This window comes from Myotis yumanensis, unplaced genomic scaffold, assembly GCF_028538775.1.
Source record: "Myotis yumanensis isolate MYYU_CA2020_CCGP unplaced genomic scaffold, mMyoYum1.0.hap1 SCAF_13, whole genome shotgun sequence".
In the NCBI taxonomy this organism is placed as follows: Eukaryota; Metazoa; Chordata; class Mammalia; order Chiroptera; family Vespertilionidae; genus Myotis; species Myotis yumanensis.
In genome coordinates, this window is record NW_027223764.1 from 42,941,472 (window position 1) to 42,959,131 (window position 17,660).

The 17,660-nt window shown below is 54.6% G+C and overlaps 1 protein-coding gene across 5 annotated transcripts in view; it reads left to right on the forward strand.

The window, feature by feature from the left end:
- The window catches only part of CHST3 (carbohydrate sulfotransferase 3), a 35,110-nt gene extending 17,935 nt beyond the window's left edge, over positions 1–17,175 (forward strand). For 3 of the 5 annotated variants that reach the window (XM_070432928.1, XM_070432930.1, XM_070432931.1), the window contains exons 2-4: positions 10,988–11,122; positions 12,354–12,578; positions 14,211–17,175. In XM_070432928.1, the coding sequence (XP_070289029.1) occupies positions 12,400–12,578; positions 14,211–15,528 (1,497 nt within the window). In that variant the 5' untranslated portion in view covers positions 10,988–11,122; positions 12,354–12,399 and the 3' untranslated portion in view covers positions 15,529–17,175. Of the gene's footprint in view, positions 1–10,984; positions 11,123–12,353; positions 12,579–14,210 lie in introns of all 5 variants that reach the window. The other 2 variants (XM_070432926.1, XM_070432927.1) reach the window with 1 other exon arrangement.
- The last annotated feature ends 485 nt before the right edge of the window (positions 17,176–17,660 follow it).

The window sequence follows — 17,660 nt, forward strand, 5'->3', positions numbered from 1 at the left end:
AACCCTGCCTACTGTGGTGGGAGCTAGTTTTCTTTTCTTTTTAATTAAGTGTTTTAAGTTTTGAGATCATTGTAGATAGAAATAATAGAGAGAGATCCCAGGAGCTCATTACCCAGCTTCCCCCGATGGTAACATCTTACAAAACTCTCATTCAATATCACAACCAGGATATTGACGCCAATACAGTCAGATGCAGACCATTCCCATCACCACAGGGTCCCTCCTGCTGCCCTTTGTAGCTACACCCACTTCCCTCCCACCCCACTCCTCCCTTAGCTCCTGGCCACATTAATCTGTTCTTCTCTACATAGCGTAAGTCAAATTGCAGGCCACCCCACAATTTGTCACAGCCTCGCTTGTTGTGGGGGAAAACCCCACACATTTGGTGAGCACCAGTCGTGTTCTAGATAAAAGTAAAGGAGACGCAGGGCAGGAACACGGTGGGGAAGAACTGGGTTGACACCATGGCACAGGGGAGCAGGTTTTAAATGGACCCCACAAACACAGGCCTAGAGACGCCCCAAGCACTTACCTCCTGAGTAAAACAAGGAACATGGGCCTGTCCGTCGGCACCATCCCTGGTCAGCGGGAGATGGCAGCCCGGCCAGGTTGGCTGCTGAGCAACGCACATGCAGGCAGGCGCTCCTGCTCCCCGAGAGGCCCCGAGGACGCCGGGTGCTCTAAGGTCCGAATCTCAGTCTTTGCCGATTCTACGTTAGAATCACCCAGGGAACTTTAAATGCTCTTGCCCAAGCCGTACGCAGACCAATTCAGTCACCATCTCTCGGGTGGGACCCAGGCCTCAGTGCTGTCTGAAACTCCCAGGTGATTCTCGCTTCGCTCAAGCAGACTCGGCAGATGCACCACAGCCCTGCTCCCCTCCAGCCCCAGCAGACATCACCAGCCAGTCCCCGTGCTCCTTTCCTCTGGCTATCCTCCCACCTTCCAGATACAGCTGATATAGCTCTCACGGCAGCCGCTTCCAATTGATCAGCCATGGCCCGGCGTCCGGGAGGCGGGGGTTGAAATTGATTCGCCTCCCAGCTGGGAAGCCTGCACCTGCTTGGCCATGGCCAGGTCCAGGTGTTTCCAACCACAGAAAATAAGCGTGACCTCAGGCTCATTCTCATCACAGAGCTCCTGGCAGCCAGTACCAATCCCCTGGCTTGGGCTCGTGGGATGACGATCAGTTGCTGTCCTCAGCGTAGCAGCATTTTCGTTCAAGATGCTGGAAACCTGGTGCACTCACCATCTTGCCACACTTCCTCTTGCTTGTTCATCACGTTTCTTAGACGACTTGTCATTAAAGTGCATTTTAAACACCGTGTACGGGAAGCCCCCACTGAATGTGTCAGTAGGTTTTTGGAAGCTGCAACTTTAGGTGAGATGACGTATGATGAAACCAATTTCACCAAAACTGATTCTGAACGAGAGTCAAGTCCCCACAGTGTATTTCTGGTCACAAAAACATCACCAAACTTCTCCGTAAAGACCCAAAACACTTCTAATGTTAAACTTCGATAAATGTGAGCTCTACATACATGTAAGAAAGATTCATAAAGACAAATAAGATGATTCTTTTTGGACCCACTTATTCCAGTTCAGGGCGCAAGTCCAGCCCCCACCCTGGACAGGACGCCCTTCCGTGGCAGGGCGTGTACACACACGCACACACACACTGGGAAATTGAGACACGCCAATCACCCCACATGCACATATTTGGGATGTGGGAGGAAACTGGGGGATGCAGAGAAAAAAATCCATGAGGAGGTGGGGAGAACCTGCAAACTCCAGCTGGGAATCAAAAATTATTTTTTCTTACCATTATAATGACATGATGATGTTGAATGAAATGACATTATTCAAGGGCCTGTGTATAAGGCAATGGATTGGAACACAACTCCATATACTCTTTTTATTCAGTTTGTTTTATAACCACTTCCTTTTATTCGGAAAAGATAATAAAAATGGTAACAAATTCAAATACGTGAAATGGCAACAAATTCAAATAAGAGGGAATAAGTGAAAAGTGGGTCCCCGTTCCCACCCGTTTCTCAGTTCCCTCAACCACCCTGCCAAGTTTTTGTTTCTCTCTCTAGAGCAGCGGTTCTCAACCTGTGAGTCGCGACCCCTTTGGGGGTCAAACAACCCTTTCACAGGGGTCGCCTAAGACCATCGGAAAACACATATATAATTACATATTGTTTTTGTGATTAATCACTATGCTTTAATTACGTTCAATTTGTAACAATGAAAATACATCCTGCATATCAGATATTTACATTATGATTCATAACAGTAGCAAAATTACAGTTATGAAGTAGCAACGAAAATAATTTTATGGTTGGGGGTCACCACAACATGAGGAACTGTATTAAAGGGTCGCGGCACTAGGAAGGTTGAGAACCACTGCTCTAGAGATACCTGAAGCACGTCCCAGCATTCAGGGGTACCCACCCCAGTGGTAGTCCACCACACACTCTTGCCCCTCACTTGTGTCACCCATCTTTGTGTGTGTGTGTGTGTGTGTGTGTGTATCACCCATCTTGAACAGCATTTCATCCGCCCAGAGTATTGCACCCATAAGTGTACCGTCGTTTATCTAACTGGTGTTTTGTTTGGTGTGTGTTTTTGCCTATTCACAGATATTACGGTCATGTTCAGCCTTTTGCGATTACAACCAGTGTGCTGTTGCATGTGTCCTTATAACCGTGCAAGGGCATCCATAAGATTAATTCCTGGAAGTGTAGTTCTAGGGTCTCCACAGGGTCGCAGAGTCTGATGGTTTTGCCAAAATGTCCGTCAACATTCTGAGAGACTCCTGTGTTAGGACAGAGTAGGCTATGCTGCAGTAACAAACAGACCCCCATCTCAGTGGCTCAGCACAGTGGAGGCTTGGTTTTCACTTGCATCCCACCTGATGCAGGTTGGCTGGCTCTTCCAACTTGTACTAAACCAGTTGGCACATGTGGCCTCCAGCGTTGCCACAGCAAGAGAAGGGAGGTCGGGGGGGGGGGGGGGGGGGGGCGGTGTGGATCACTGTAAGGACCAGGACTTGAGGTGGCTTACATCACCTTAACCTGCATCCGACTAACCAGAATCTGCTCATGTGGCCTCAGCCTACTGCAAGGGAAGCTGGGGAGGTGGAGGCACGTGGGCCCTTGACGAGCACCAACTTGTTCCCCCAAACTTCACCCACACAGCGAATCACTGTTCCAGCGGACATGTGGGAAAACGGCACCACATGGCGTTCCAGTTTGCCCTTCTGTGCGTTCTTGAGGCGACAGGCCTCACCTCTTTTCCGTCCTAATACCCCGAGCAGAGTGTGTTCACACTCAGGACACACTCCAGTGGACTTGCCCACATTTTCCAAAACCCCAAAAAAACATTTTGCAGGGAAGCCCGGAGACGTTTTCATTTTGGCTCTTACTCATAAAAACATATAAGGCATGTGAGTAATAATATAAAATTAGCCACGTGAAGGTCCGTGCCAGCTGTGGTGCGGAATGGATTGGCAGCGGTTCTGCGCAATTTCCTAGGCTCTCGGCAGCCCCGCCTCTGCTCTCGTTCACGGAGCACAAGCCAAGCGAGGGGAAAGGTGGAATTATAAGAACCTGCATCCATTGCAGCTCTTTCCAAAAAGCACTACGTTTCTGGCAAATTTTGATGCGTTACCTATTCTTAGTAACTTCCCTCTTAATTGTCATCTGTGGTATTTCGTTCAGTGAATGGCTTTATCGGCTCAATGAAAGGCTTGGAGGATGGATGTACAAGACACATGTGCTTGAATGGAGGGTTTGTGTGGGAGGAGACTTGGGATCTGGGCTGGCATTGCTGGGTGATGCCAGATGGTAGAATGCCAAACGAAGGGGCGCTGAGGGATTTTGTTTGGTGGCCTCTAAGTTGAGAGGTCAAATCGGTTTTATCTCACATGCCAACTCCAATGGACTGGCACTGCATGGAGAAGGCCTATGAGCTACACCTAGTCTCAGCTGAAGATGCTGATTGATGAGTGATGTCTGCTCCAGGGACAGGGCTGCCGCACGGTGGACTGAGTGCCAGGCCTTTACCATCCAGGTGCGGAAGGTTCTGGAGTGGGCGAGGCTATGAGAGTCCGGGTGATAAAGTTGGGCTGGGCCAGCACTAACCTGGGAGACAGCAGAGCTACTAGTAGTTCGAGTTTTGTCACCATCCAGTTGTATGTCACGGCCACGCACGTCCCCTCTCTGAGCCTGAATTTCTATAGATAAGAAATGAGGAAGAATGGATACGAACATTCCCAAGCGCTCCCAAGTCCTGACATTCTCCAGTTTTAGAGAAAGAGCTGTGATTTTCACGATTGGTGGGGTGGTAACAGGACAAGTTTCTCTGAGCCTTTCAGACTCATACGGTAGATACAGTGGAAGGCAAGAACAAGTGAAGTGGGGAAGCCACCCTGCTCTGTGTCAGGGTGCTGGCCTGAGCCGCTGCTGACATCATTCTGTCCTGGGAGCAACACCCATTGGCATTGAGCTTGTCCTCAGCCTGACAGCTCTGAGGCCTGAAGCCCCCCCACCCCCCACCCCGTGCAACCCTTGGCGACAGTCAGAGTAGAGAGGGCTGCACTGGAAGGGCCCTTTGTCCCACCCTCCCCCATGGCTCCTGTCGCTCCTGTGGCCACACTCTGGTCAGCGTGCTCAGCCCTTCGTGGCAATGCAGGGCTGTGTGGGATTGTGAGCAGCTCTGGCCTGCAGGGGCCGGGAAGAGAGCATCCCCAAGGGTCCTGCCGATGGTGTTCCCGTAGCTGCCTCAGGGCTACAGGTGGCTGCAGTGCCTGGGAGTCACCGACTTTATCTCCAGGTGAGGCCAAGGGTCCAGGATGAGGTGCCCAGAGCCAAATGCCATCCATAAATGAGTGGGCTGTGGCCAGAGGGACATTTCTGGCTGGTGGTCAGGTCAGGTTGTCACTGTTTCCTTCCTTTTGATATTTGTAGGGGACTGAGACACCCCCACCCTCCATCCCCTTCCAACAGTTGTTGCCAGTGCGCAAGCCACAGACTGCAGAGCAAAGCTAGGACCAGCGGTTCCTACCAGCCCCACTTGCCACGTCTTTGGCTTGGGGTGAGCATTTCAGTCGCATCTTCTCGCTGAATTCCTTGTGACCACTGAGTTTACAGTAGATGCTGTGAATGTCCCCATTTGCTGATGAGGAAACCACTCAGGTTGCAGTTACTTTCCAAGGTCACAGGGCTTCATGGACAGTAAGTAAAAGCAAGGAGGTCAAGGGTGCCCACAGCTGCAGAGAATCACTGTGAACCTGTTCAGACTTTTCCAGGTGTCTGTCTCTCCATCTGTGCATTTTGTGTGTGTACACACACACACACACACACACACACACACTTTTTTTTACAAAACGGAGCCCTCCTCTAGCTACTGGCGTATCTTTTTTGGTGCAGGATCATGATGTGAACACCTTTCTGTGCCATAAATGAACTTTATGCCAATATCTTTTATCAGTGGCATCTTCTATGTGTGCAGGACAGCACTAGTGCTGGGGAGGAGAAGACCAACCTTCAGGACACCACAGCTAACTCCGCAGGACAGTGTATGAGTCCTTCATTCACTTCGCACATATTACTGAGCCCTGTCACGTGCCAGGCGCTCTGACAGCCACTGTGCCAGGCCCTGTGGCTGCAGCGGGGAATCTGTCCACTGCCCAAGGAAGAGCCAGGGACCCTCCTCGACGCCTCTGTTCCCCTGCTCCCTGCTGCCCATAGGCGTCACCGCTTATTTATTGACTTACTTTTACTGTGGGAAATGCACACACCGTCAGATTTCCCATGTTAAAATGTACGGCTCAACCGCATTAAGTACATTCACACTGTTGTGCAACCAGCACCACCATCCGTCTCCAGAACTTTTTCCCCTTCCCAGACTGACACTCTGTCCCCATGAAACGCTAACTCTCCCGCCCCTCTCCCTGCCCCAGGCCACCAACCCCTACTGTCTGTCTGTGAGTTTGACTCCTTGGGGACCCCCTGTGAGTGGAATCATACAGTATTTGTCCTTTGTGTCTTGCTTATTTCACTAGGACACTGCCCTCAAGGCATGTTGTGCACGTCATAGGCAACCTGTCAGCTTCCTTAAAGTCTCGTGTCTGTCCTCCCTCGTCCCCCGCTGCCATTGTAGAAAGAACGAACTGGTCTCCCAGCCTCAAGTCCTGCCCTTGCCCCGTGCATGTCCACACCACTTCCGAAGTGATTTTACCGTTCTCTTTTTAAGTTTCAGATTAGATTTTAAAACGTATTAAAGTGATACATGTGCATGGTCATTGAAAATTCACCCAATATGAAAGCGCATAAAATGAAAAGAGGCATCCCTTTCTATTCCACTTTTGTGGCTGTGCAGCAGGTTTAACCCCTGCTTGGCCTGCACTCATGTGTCCATGCACTGCAGTTCGTCAGCAAGCCCCGTCTGTTGGCCACCCAAGTTGCTTCTGACATGTTAGTGTTTAGGGCTGGGTGCACCCTTGGCCATGAATCTTGGCCCACGTCCGGGTCAGTTCCAAATGAGCCAGCAGACTCCTCACCAGGCTGCCCGGCTGCATGCTTATGGGTGTCTTAGACTCCAGCCTCCGCTGCAGCTCCTGATCAGCCAGATGCAGCGAAGCCCAGAGCAGCGGGTCAGTTCCAAACTGGCCCAGGGCCTGGGGTTCGGCGTCAGAGCATGGGAAGCGCCTTCGCTGCCTGGGAGGCCCGGGACTGTTCTCTGGGGCCCTGTATTTCGTGCAGCTGTCAGCTTTGGGGTTTGCCCAGGATTTGTCGCTCACACAGCTGAGCTGGCCCTGATGAAGTGACCTTGTCAAATGGCGGTAAAGTGTGTGCTCCCCCATATCCCCACACAGCAGTACAGGCGGAGGGCCAGCTCAGGCGCATGGTCCACTGGGGCTCTGACCCACAGCTTCTCACAAGGTCTGGGATGTCCACTGCCGCTGAGGTGACACATACCTTCACCTCTGGCTGCTTCTGTTCTGTCTTGGCTGAGGCTGGACAGTGCCCATGGAAGGTTATCGCTGGGTTTATTCTGGGAGAGGTGTTTGGGGAGGAATGGTAGCCCTGAGCTGCACAGGGAGCACAGCCAGGCATTCATTCACTTCCTCGTTCTTTCATCCCTTCTCTTCTTCCTTCACCCATGGTCATCCCACAGCCTCTGGGCATTGACTCAGCTGTCAGACACTACGTTCGATATATTGGGGGCCTTGGCCCCTCCCAAGCCATTTCTGGGTGTCGCTGTGTGAAACAGAACCCAGCCCGCCAGGCCACTGCATGGACCTCCGTATCCCCCAAGCAAAGATCGTCTACAACAGGGGCAAGCCCGCGTCTGGCTCCCTGTCCTGCCCCTGTCTCCACTCCCCAGGGCATCGAGAGACAGCTCACAGGAGCCCTCCCAGCGCCCCTCCCAGGTGCTTGACAACGTGGCCTGGAGGGGCAGCCTCCCGGCCCCCCAGGACTGCAGCCCCTGGTTGCTTCAGAGTTTTCCCACCATGGGCTTCCCAGCTGCCATGCCTGCCCTCAGCCTCCTCCCTCCCAGCCCTGCCCTCCCTCAGCCCCTCTCCTCCAGGCGGCTCCTCCTCCTGCCTGGCGGAAAGGCTGTGTGAGCAGGGCCTGCAACAGCTGAGGCTAAGCCCTGCTGTGCTCTTGGCCCTGAGCACTAAGCCTGATGCAATGCCTGGCAGGGCCTGTCCCTTATCAGAGCTCCATTCACAGCAGACGCGGACCCAGCTTCCCCAGGAGGAGCCACGGGTGGGCTGCAGTCCCGCTGGGGCCTCCTTGGAAGGCCCAGGGAAGCCAGGGCCTGGCTGGGAGCCATCTGAGTAGAAGACTGTTGCCTAGTGAGGGCCCCTGGCCCGACCCGAGAAAGACCTGAGCAGAAAGGTCCCCTGAGGGGAGCACAGGTAGGGATGCCAGTGTTTAGAGTTTGGGGCCTCTGCTCCCAGCCCACTTCCTCCCTGGCTCCCTCACTCCGATTGGCCTGGGTGCCCTTGGCTGGGTTCTGTTCTCCCCGTCATTAGCACACAGCTGCAGGGGCTTGAACGGAAAGCCCCAAAGTGTAGCTTCTTCAGCCTCAAAACGGCATCCAGATTGCGAAGGGAATCCAAGAGATTGATGTCTGTGAAGCGTGTGAAGTTTTGACACTCAGCACACACCCATAGTGTACGCCTATAGAATACACTCAGCGCGTGCTTCTAGTGCACACTGAGACACACATTCACAGCACATGCCCATGGTTCACACGCAGGCATATACTCGCAGCACATGCCACACACATCGCGCACACACGGCTCCTCATATAGGGAGCGCCTGCTTTTCTTCTTCATATTTCCCAGGAATTCAGAATGATTGAGCATCTCACACTGGGCTGAATGCTTCCGTTCATCCACAAGGACTGTGGCACACTTGCTGCCTGCCCAGCACACAGACGGGCACTGGGATACGGGCGTGGACTACCAAGGCAGAGCCGAGATGACGCTGTCGTTCCCAGGACACCCAGGTGGCCAGAATAGGCAGTAAGCAAGCGCATTGCGTCAAGAAGGCAATAAAGCTGGAGGCTGAGGGGGAAAGTGACGAGGCAGGGGAGATGGTCAACGGGAGGTTGGTGGTCAGGGAGGGGGTCGGGGGAGGGGACATTTCAGTGGAGCCCTGGGTGTAAGTGGGCTGAGGGTGGCTGTCCCAGCACCTCTCTGATCCAGGCAGGGCTGGGCTGGCCTTTGCCCCCGACCTCCTCACCATTGGCCCAGGTGCCCTGGAAATGTGACCTCGGCTGGCATCCTGGCCAGGGGACGCCACGTTTCCTTTGGCAGTCACACCACTGCTGGGCACCACTGGTTTGGGGAGAGAGGGAGTATGATGGTTTGTCCTGTGTCACCAACGTCACAGGCTCACTCCTAGCAGAGGGCTTCCTGCAGGGCAGGTTCTGCCTGGAGCTTGGCCAGGTGACCCTGTCCTCCTTGCTCTGACTCTGTGACCTCCTGACACCCGTGATCATCTCCTACCTCCTGCGTCTGGGGCTCCCACATTCCCCCTGGGCCTCTAAATCTCCCTCCTCTGCTGCCCATCACCCCACCCACATGCCGTCTGGGCCAACAGCCTGCCTGGTGTTTCACGTCCGAGTGTTCACCCTTGCTTGTCCTTTTAGGGCAATGCCTGAGAGTTCTCGGGAACCTGACTTATTCTCTTATTCGGGGAAGAGGGGAGGAGGCTGGGATGGCAACTCAAACAGGAACAGTGCCCGGAAAGGAGGGGAGGAGAGATTCGGGAGCTTTGTCTGCAAGGCCACCCAACTCCTAAATCCTATCGAAGATGTCAGACTCAGAAGGGAGAAGACAGAGAAGCAACTCCCGTCCACCCCTCCCTTTGCTTCCCTCTCTAGTATTTATTGAGCACCTACCACGCACCAGACACTGTTCCTCACAGCAACCTGATGCCGTAGATACTGCCCTTTTCATGCTACAGGTGAAGAAACTGAGGCCCAGAGAGGTTAAGTCACTTATACAGGGTTACACAGCATGGTAGACACCCAGGGAGGACTGGAACCCAGGACTTCTGGTTTTAGTTACTTCTGCTTCCCCATCAGACCCAGGGAACTCTCAGCCAAGAGCTAGGAGGCAGAAAGTCAGGATTTCAATGCCTGCGCCCTGCAGACTCAATGTTGGGCCTCCCCCTCTCAGTAGGACAGGCAGCCTCGCACCCACCGGCGGCTAAACAGGGTGCATGGGAACGTGGTCCTGCCAGTCATTCTGCAAATATGCCGACAGCCGGCCAGGCACCAGCTGTGACGGGTTCACTCACCACAGATTTGTTGGGCAGCTGGTATGTGCCGGGCGCCATTCTAGATGCTAATTCTGACTTCAGGGAGCTTGTAGTCTGGGAAGGAGAGACAGCCAGCCATCAGCTGGAAAGCCCTCCCATATGTGCTGCAGTGAGGGGTGGGGGTTGGGGGGGGGGGCGCTGGGAGCATTAAGAGGCTTGAATGACCTGCATCTGGCCCGAGTGATCAGGCCACTGCTGGGGGAACCTTGGGCCAGTTACTTAACCTCTCTCATCCTCTGTTTTCTCATCCGTAATATGACTTTTGTGAGGACTTCATGCGGAAATGCAAATCAAGTGCTTAGCGTGGTACCTGACACAGACTAGTAAGCATTCAATAGACTTGAGGTACCGAGAGCACTCCAGTTCGCCCTCCCAACCAAGGTGCAAGCCCCATGAGGGCATGGGCTGGGTCCACCTGCTCACTGCTGGATCCCAGTGCCGAGACCTGAGGCTGACACGCAGTAGGTCCTCAGGAAATATTTGTTTAATGAGTGCATGGGGAAAGGCCCAGAAGAATTGGGAATGTTCTAGTTGCCCTGGGGCTGTCCCTGCAGCTCTCTTCCCACCTGGGCCCCTCTCCACCTCCCCACACTCAGAAAGCACCCCATTCCCTCATCAGGGAGAGCTGCCTGCCGCCCCAGAACCACTCGCCCTGCACAGCTGGGGACTTCCATTCAGCTGCCAGGGTACACATCTCCCATGCAGAACCCACCTCACTGCTCCCCGAAAGGCCAGATTTCCTGCTGTCCCTGTGTGACTAGAGGGCAGCCCCGGGACTCACTTCCCTGCTCCCCCAGCCCCCATGTCAATACCAGCTGCTTCCCTGGGGGGAACCAGTCTTTTTCAGATGGAGGGATGGTCCTGGGTGCGCTGCACAAGGTCACAGTAAGATTTTTTCCATACTCGGAGCAGACTGTCTCCTGTGGATGAGGGTCCTTATGGAGAAAGGGGCGGACTTTCAGGAGGGGGCGCTGTGCTGGAATCTGGGGCTCATAGTGCAAGACAGGTGGGTGACCGGAAAAATGAAAGAAACGGTGATTCAGCTCCACTGGGCAATTCTGTGTTTGCTCCGGCCTTTAAAAATATACATGCCTTCTACTGAAGGTCATTTATTCCTGTGTCCCTCTGTCATTCAGCAGCTGTGCACCAGTGTCTCCTGTGTTCCGGGCCCAGGGCTAAGGGATAATGAAAGGCAAACTTCCCGTCCTCCGTGAAGGGATGGTCAGCACTGAACAAGCTATTACAAGGGCGGCTGCTTTATGACAAAGTCTCAGGTACTTTGGACTCTGGGAGTCTTTGTATAGTGGTGGGGCGGGGGGTCCTAAGTGTCCCAAGGGAGGCTGCCCCAGGAAGATGAGACCTGAAGACCACGCCCATGAGAGGGGTTTTGTTAGAATTCATGTGTTATGGTTAATTTTAAAAAATTAACACATTGTAGCCATGGCCGGGTGGCTCAATAGGTTGGAGTGTCATCCTGTACACGAAAGGATTGCAGGTTGAATTCCCAGTCAGAGCACCTACCCAGGTTACAGGTTCGATCCCCGGTCAGCATGCATATGAGCAGCAACTGATCCATGTTTCTCTCTCTCTCCCTCTTCCTCTGTCTCTAAAAAAAAAAAAAAAAAAAAAATCAATCAAAACATATCCTTGAGTGAAGACTTTAAAAAAAATAAACACTTGGTAAATTTTCTAACTGTGCACAGTGTTATATCACAAACTTAAGACTCACCCACCCTTCTCTCCTGACCTCCCCAGCTCTTTGTTATGAGGCTTTGTGTATCCCCGTAGCCAAAGTCTACTTGTATTCAGCATCTATATTTTTCTCTCTCTGAAAAATGTTTTTTCAAATGGGATTATACTACATCAGAGGAGCTAACCTGGGAGGTTCTCCCCCTGCCCAAGGGGCAGCTGGCAAAGTCTGGAGACATTTTTGATTGTCACATCGGAGCAGAGAGGATGCTGCTGGCATCTAATGAGCACAGGCCAAGGATGCTGTTAAACATCCTACAATACACAAGACAGCTCCCACAATGGAAAATCATATGGCCCAAAATATCAGTAGTGCTGAGGTTAAGAAACCCTGTTCTATATAAGCACATTGTGTCTGCAGCTTGCTATATACATAAAATTGCAATAGATAGATAGATAGATAGATAGATGGTAGATTATTCACATCAGCATTTGTAAATCCTCCCCCATCATTTTTATTTAGGTGTCTGCAGTATCCTGCTATTGCAAACATTTGTACTATACGGACTGTCCTTTTCCATATACTTGCCCTTGAGTCATGTGTGAGGTCAAAGGATAAATTGATGGAGGTGGCGTGGATGAATCAGAGGGTTCATTAGCATTTAAGTGACCTGAATCAAGTCTCTTTGGGGAAGAGTCCATTAGGACGGGGGTTCTGGCTGCCAAGCAGGACCAGGATCCTCAAAAGCCTGGTGGCAAAGCTCTCTTCATTCTCATCTGCAGACGAGGGTGTCCTGACAGCCTGTCTCTCTACAGGACGAGGGTGTCCCCCACCTGAAGACAAGGAGCCAGGCCCTGAGTGATGCCCCGGAGCCGAGTGCCCACGGCCCCACCCTTCCCCATGGAGAAAGGACTTGCTTTGCCCCAGGACTGCCGGGACTTTCTGCACAGTCTGAGAATGAGGAGCAAATATGCCCTTTTCCTGGCTTTTGTGGTGGTGGTTTTTGTCTTTATTGAAAAGGAAAATAAAATCATATCGAGGTGAGGGATGCAAGCACAGTCTTCTTATCAAGGCGGGTTGGGGAGAGGCTGCTTAGGCACCTGTAGGCCTGCGAAGGCAATCCTTCCACCCGTGATCACCAGGCCTCCTGTGCCCAGCAGTGGGCCAGGCACAGGTCCTCAGTGGTGAGCTCTGGGCTCTGGACACAGGCAACCTGGGTTGGAACGCTCATTCTGGCCCTTTCTAGCTGTGACACTTGGACACATGATTTCACTTTTCTGTCTTTAAGTTCCTCTTCTCTGAAACATGGCTAATGGTGGGGCCTACCTTACTGTAAAGATTTAATGAAAAAATGTAGTGCCTGGCACATAGTTGGTGTCCAGTACTTGCTGGCTGTGGTTTATTATTCATTAACTTCCTGGCCTAGGATGATGCCTCAAAAGAACAGCCCATCCCCTCCAGTGGTCGGCAAACTGCGGCTCACAAGCCACATGCGGCTCTTTGGCCCCTTGAGTGTGGCTCTTCCACAAAATACTGACTTCTGCGCATGGGCCACGAAGTTTCAATCGCACTGTACGTGCGCGCCCGCACGTGGTATTTTGTGGAAGAGCCACACTCAAGGGGCCAAAGAGCCGCATGTGGCTCACGAGCTGCAGTTTGCCGACCACTGCCCTATACCAATCCAAAGTCATGGGTGTGGGTGAGCCCACGGAGAGGCAGGGCCCTGATATGGATACCCTGGCAAGCAGGGATGCACGTGTAGCTGCTCAGGTTGTGTATTGCTCAACTCCAGGACAGTGCGCTCACATAGGCTACACTGGGAATGCTGCCCCCTAGAGTTCTCAGTGTATGGCTGCATGCAGCGTCCCTGCTAGTGAGCCTGCCAGACATAGATTGCTTAGTCAGTGGTTCTCAACCTTCCTAATGCTGCGACCCTTTAATACAGTTCCTCATGTTGTGGTGACCCCCAATTTCATTGTTACAAATTGAACATAATTAAAGCATAGTGATTAATCACAAAACAATATATAATTATATATGTGTTTTCCGATGGTCTTAGGTGGCCCCTGTGAAAGGGTCGTTTGACCCCCAAAGGGGTCACGACCCACAGGTTGAGAACCTCTGGCTTAGATGCTTCCCCAGGCACAACCCCTGCAAGAAAGCATCAACCAAGATGGGTAGGGACTGGGCTGAGTCAGTGCCCTGCCGGTGTTCCTCCACATGGACCGTTCCAGTTCGTGTCTACAGGGCCTACTGCAAGCCCCTGCCGCTCTCGCCTGGGGGCTCCTCTGTCCCCCTGCACACTGGCAAGGCACAAGTACCGCGAGGAAAGGCCTTGGCCAAGGCAGGCAGGGAGCTTCGCCCCTTGGGAGAGAGAACCCTGAGGTGTGTTCCTTGTCTCCCAGGGCACCCCAGTCAGAGTGATTTGCCCACAGGAGTAGCCTGCTCATCTTGTATGGACTTACTTTCCTCCTGGCTTCACTTCCCTACCCCTCTACCAGTCTGTCCTGTAACCGTGTCCCAAATCAACTACTTACCCTCCAATCCTGGCCTCAAAGTCAGCTTCGGGGAAACCCCAGCTAAGACAGGCTTTGGGTGGTCAGCCTGGGAGGGTACACAGGGGATGGAGGCCCCCGTCAGTTACTGAGTGTGGTCTCCCTTTGTCCTCACAGGGTCTCGGACAAGCTGAAGCAGATCCCCCAGTCCCTGGCAGATGCCAACAGCACGGACCCAGCCCTGGTCTTGGCCGAGAACGCATCCCTCTTGTCCCTGAGCGAGCTGGATTCAGCCTTCACGCAGCTGCAGAGCCGCCTGCGAAACTTCAGTCTGCAGCTGGGCTTGCAGCCAGCGGAGGAGGAGGAGGAAGAGGCCAAGGGGGAGGAAGAGGAGGAGGCTGCGGAGGAGGAAGAGGGAGAGCAGCCACCGGGCCCCGCCGAGGCCCGCCGCCGGCGCCACGTGCTCCTCATGGCCACCACCCGCACCGGCTCCTCTTTCGTGGGTGAGTTCTTCAACCAGCAGGGCAACATCTTCTACCTCTTCGAGCCGCTGTGGCACATCGAGCGCACCGTGTCCTTCGAGCCGGGAGGCGCCAGCGCGGCGGGCTCGGCCCTGGTCTACCGGGACGTGCTCAAGCAGCTCTTCCTGTGCGACCTGTACGTGCTGGAGCACTTCATCAGCCCGCTGCCCGAGGACCACCTGACGCACGGCATGTTCCGCCGCGGCTCCAGCCGCTCCCTGTGCGAGGACCCGGTGTGCACGCCCTTCGTCAAGAAGGTCTTCGAGAAGTACCACTGCAAGAACCGCCGCTGCGGGCCCCTCAACGTGACGCTGGCCGCCGAGGCCTGCCGCCGCAAGGAGCACATGGCGCTCAAGGCCGTGCGCATCCGCCAGCTGGAGTTCCTGCAGCCGCTGGCCGAGGACCCGCGCCTGGACCTGCGCGTCATCCAGCTGGTGCGCGACCCCCGCGCTGTGCTGGCCTCGCGCATGGTGGCCTTCGCCGGCAAGTACGAGACCTGGAAGAAGTGGCTGGCCGAGGGGCAGGACCGGCTGCGCGAGGAGGAGGTGCAGCGGCTGCGGGGCAACTGCGAGAGCATCCGCGTGTCGGCGGAGCTGGGCCTGCGGCAGCCCGCCTGGCTGCGCGGCCGCTACATGCTCGTGCGCTACGAGGACGTGGCCCGCCGGCCGCTGCAGAAGGCGCGCGACATGTACCGCTTCGCGGGCATCCCGCTGACCCCGCAGGTGGAGGACTGGATCCAGAAGAACACGCAGGCGCCCCGCGACGGCAGCGGCATCTACTCCACGCAGAAGAACTCCTCGGAGCAGTTCGAGAAGTGGCGCTTCAGCATGCCCTTCAAGCTGGCGCAGGTGGTGCAGGACGCCTGCGGCCCCGCCATGCGCCTGTTCGGCTACAAGCTGGCGCGGGACGCCGCCTCGCTCACCAACCGCTCGGTCAGCCTGCTGGAGGAGCGCGGCACCTTCTGGGTCACGTAGGGGGCCTGGGGCCTCCGCACCCTCCTCGTGAAAGTCCCGCCCTGCCTTCCTCAACCCAGGTCAGCCGCGACCGACCTACTGGAGCCCGGGCGCTCGGCTCGCTCGCAGAGGCTGGCGGGAGGCGGCGCAGGGAGCAGGCCGGCTCTGCCGTAGAAGCAGCTCCCAGCAGCCAGTTTCCCCAGCAGCTGGGGCTGGGGCTGGGGCTGCTGCCGAGAACAGGACGGTGCCCTGCCTCCGTGCGGGCCATCAGCCCAGACCTGAGGGGCAGGCTCTCGCCTATTGACAGTCTCTCTCTCTCTCTCTCTCTCTCTCTCTCTCTCTCTCTCTCTTACTCTCATACACACAGAAACATACACGAAGCACACATAAATGCCTGTAGACCCTGTGGGCCAGACCACAGCCCTACAGTCTGGATTCCTACAATCCAGCGTGGATCCTGGGGGGTCCCCAGGGAGGGACAGCCCAAGCCCTGGGGTTAGAGGATGGCAGCTGAGGCTTCCCCATTCAGTTTTTCCATAAATGGGCCACCTGTGCCGGTTAACGATGGAGTCAGCTCTGTGACGAGCTACAACACACGTATAAAGACAATACCCGCAGGCACAGCACACAGCACACAGCACACACTGGGAAACAGAAACAATTCTGCACACACACATGAAAACGAACGGACAAGCTTTCCCTTTGCTCTACGCCCACAGGCTTGGTAGGGTTCATCTGCATCACACACCTGTTTGGGAGCTGGGGAGGGAAACGTGGTCATGGCCGTGACCTGTTTCCCGACTGGGTTTGGGATGAACGGGACAACAGCAGTGCCGAGTCTGCGGCCCCCGCTCACCTTGGAGTCTCGGGGCCCATTCACGTCCTTGCTGCTGGCAGGCAGGACGTTTTGAAATGGCGTCGTCGACCCTCATGTGACTGCAGCCCAGAGTTCCCATCCCTTCCCATCCCAGCTCTGCTCATGTCCTGGAGCATGTCCGTGTTTGAAGGCTGCCTCAGGCCTGACTGGCAGAAGCAGCTGGGGTCCCGGGAAGCAAAAGGAACTCATGGTCCTGCCCCCTCCAGCCAGGCCTCTGGGGGGCAGGGCCCAGTGACAGTGCAGAGTGCTCTCGGAGGAGAAGTCACATCAGGATAGCCCCTCCTGAGAAGACAGGGGACAGCGGTCAGCAGTCAGCCTCCTGCTGGTCACCATGGTTGCATGGCTGGTGTCTGAAATTCCTCCTTTAGGGTTCTGGGAAGAGTGTTGCTTAACAGGATGGACTGGGTATTTGTTTTCTGTTGTGTGTGTGTGTGTGTGTGTGTGTGTGTGTTGTTTTTAAGATATTTATGGTTTGGTGTCTTGTTTTGTGGACAGGCTGTGTTTTTGTTTCTGCAGAAGTGCCTCTTGGAAGCGGTCTGTGCTTGAGGGGCTGAAGGGGCTCTGGGAGGACCAGTGGGAAGCACTCTGGTGCTTGCTGGAGGGAGAGGAGGAGGAGGAAGAGCCTCCTCCAAGGATCAGAGCTTAGGTGGCCACGGGACGACCCGGAGTGCCCTTCGGGCTTTTCTGAAACGAATCTCAGAAACCACCAGCATTCTTCGCTGCGTGTCCAGAAGCAGCATAAATTAGCAGCCCTCAGCCCAGGCCCAATCACACTCCGGGGGGGGGGGGGGGGGGGGGCAGGCCCTATGACCAAGCAGCAAATGTCCCCAAAATAGACACCTTCCCCCACTCCCACCCCAACCCGGGAGCCAAGCTCAATGCCATCTAAGAACATGCAGGAAGCTGTAACCTCACTAAGGGCTGTTTCTGATTTCCTGGACAACCTCTGTCCAATCCATCCCATTGTCAAGCCCAGAGGGCTGAGTTTTCCTTGAGTAATAGGGACATGAGGGAAAGACAGGATCTGCGTCCAGCTGGGGCTGCTGTGGGGAAGGGAGGGGTGTGTCCTGCTGGAAACTGCCGTTGGAAAAGGTGAGGATGGTAGCCATCTTATGGGGTCCCTTAAAACCACCGGATCTGAGCTGCCGGGCACGCATCACCATGGGCTTCAGCCACTCGAGGGGGTCTCCACTCCGGGCTTTCCAGTCCAAGGATAAGTCGTGCAGGGATCTGGCTCTAATTTGGGGTCCAAAGTGACTCCAGCTCTGAAAACTTG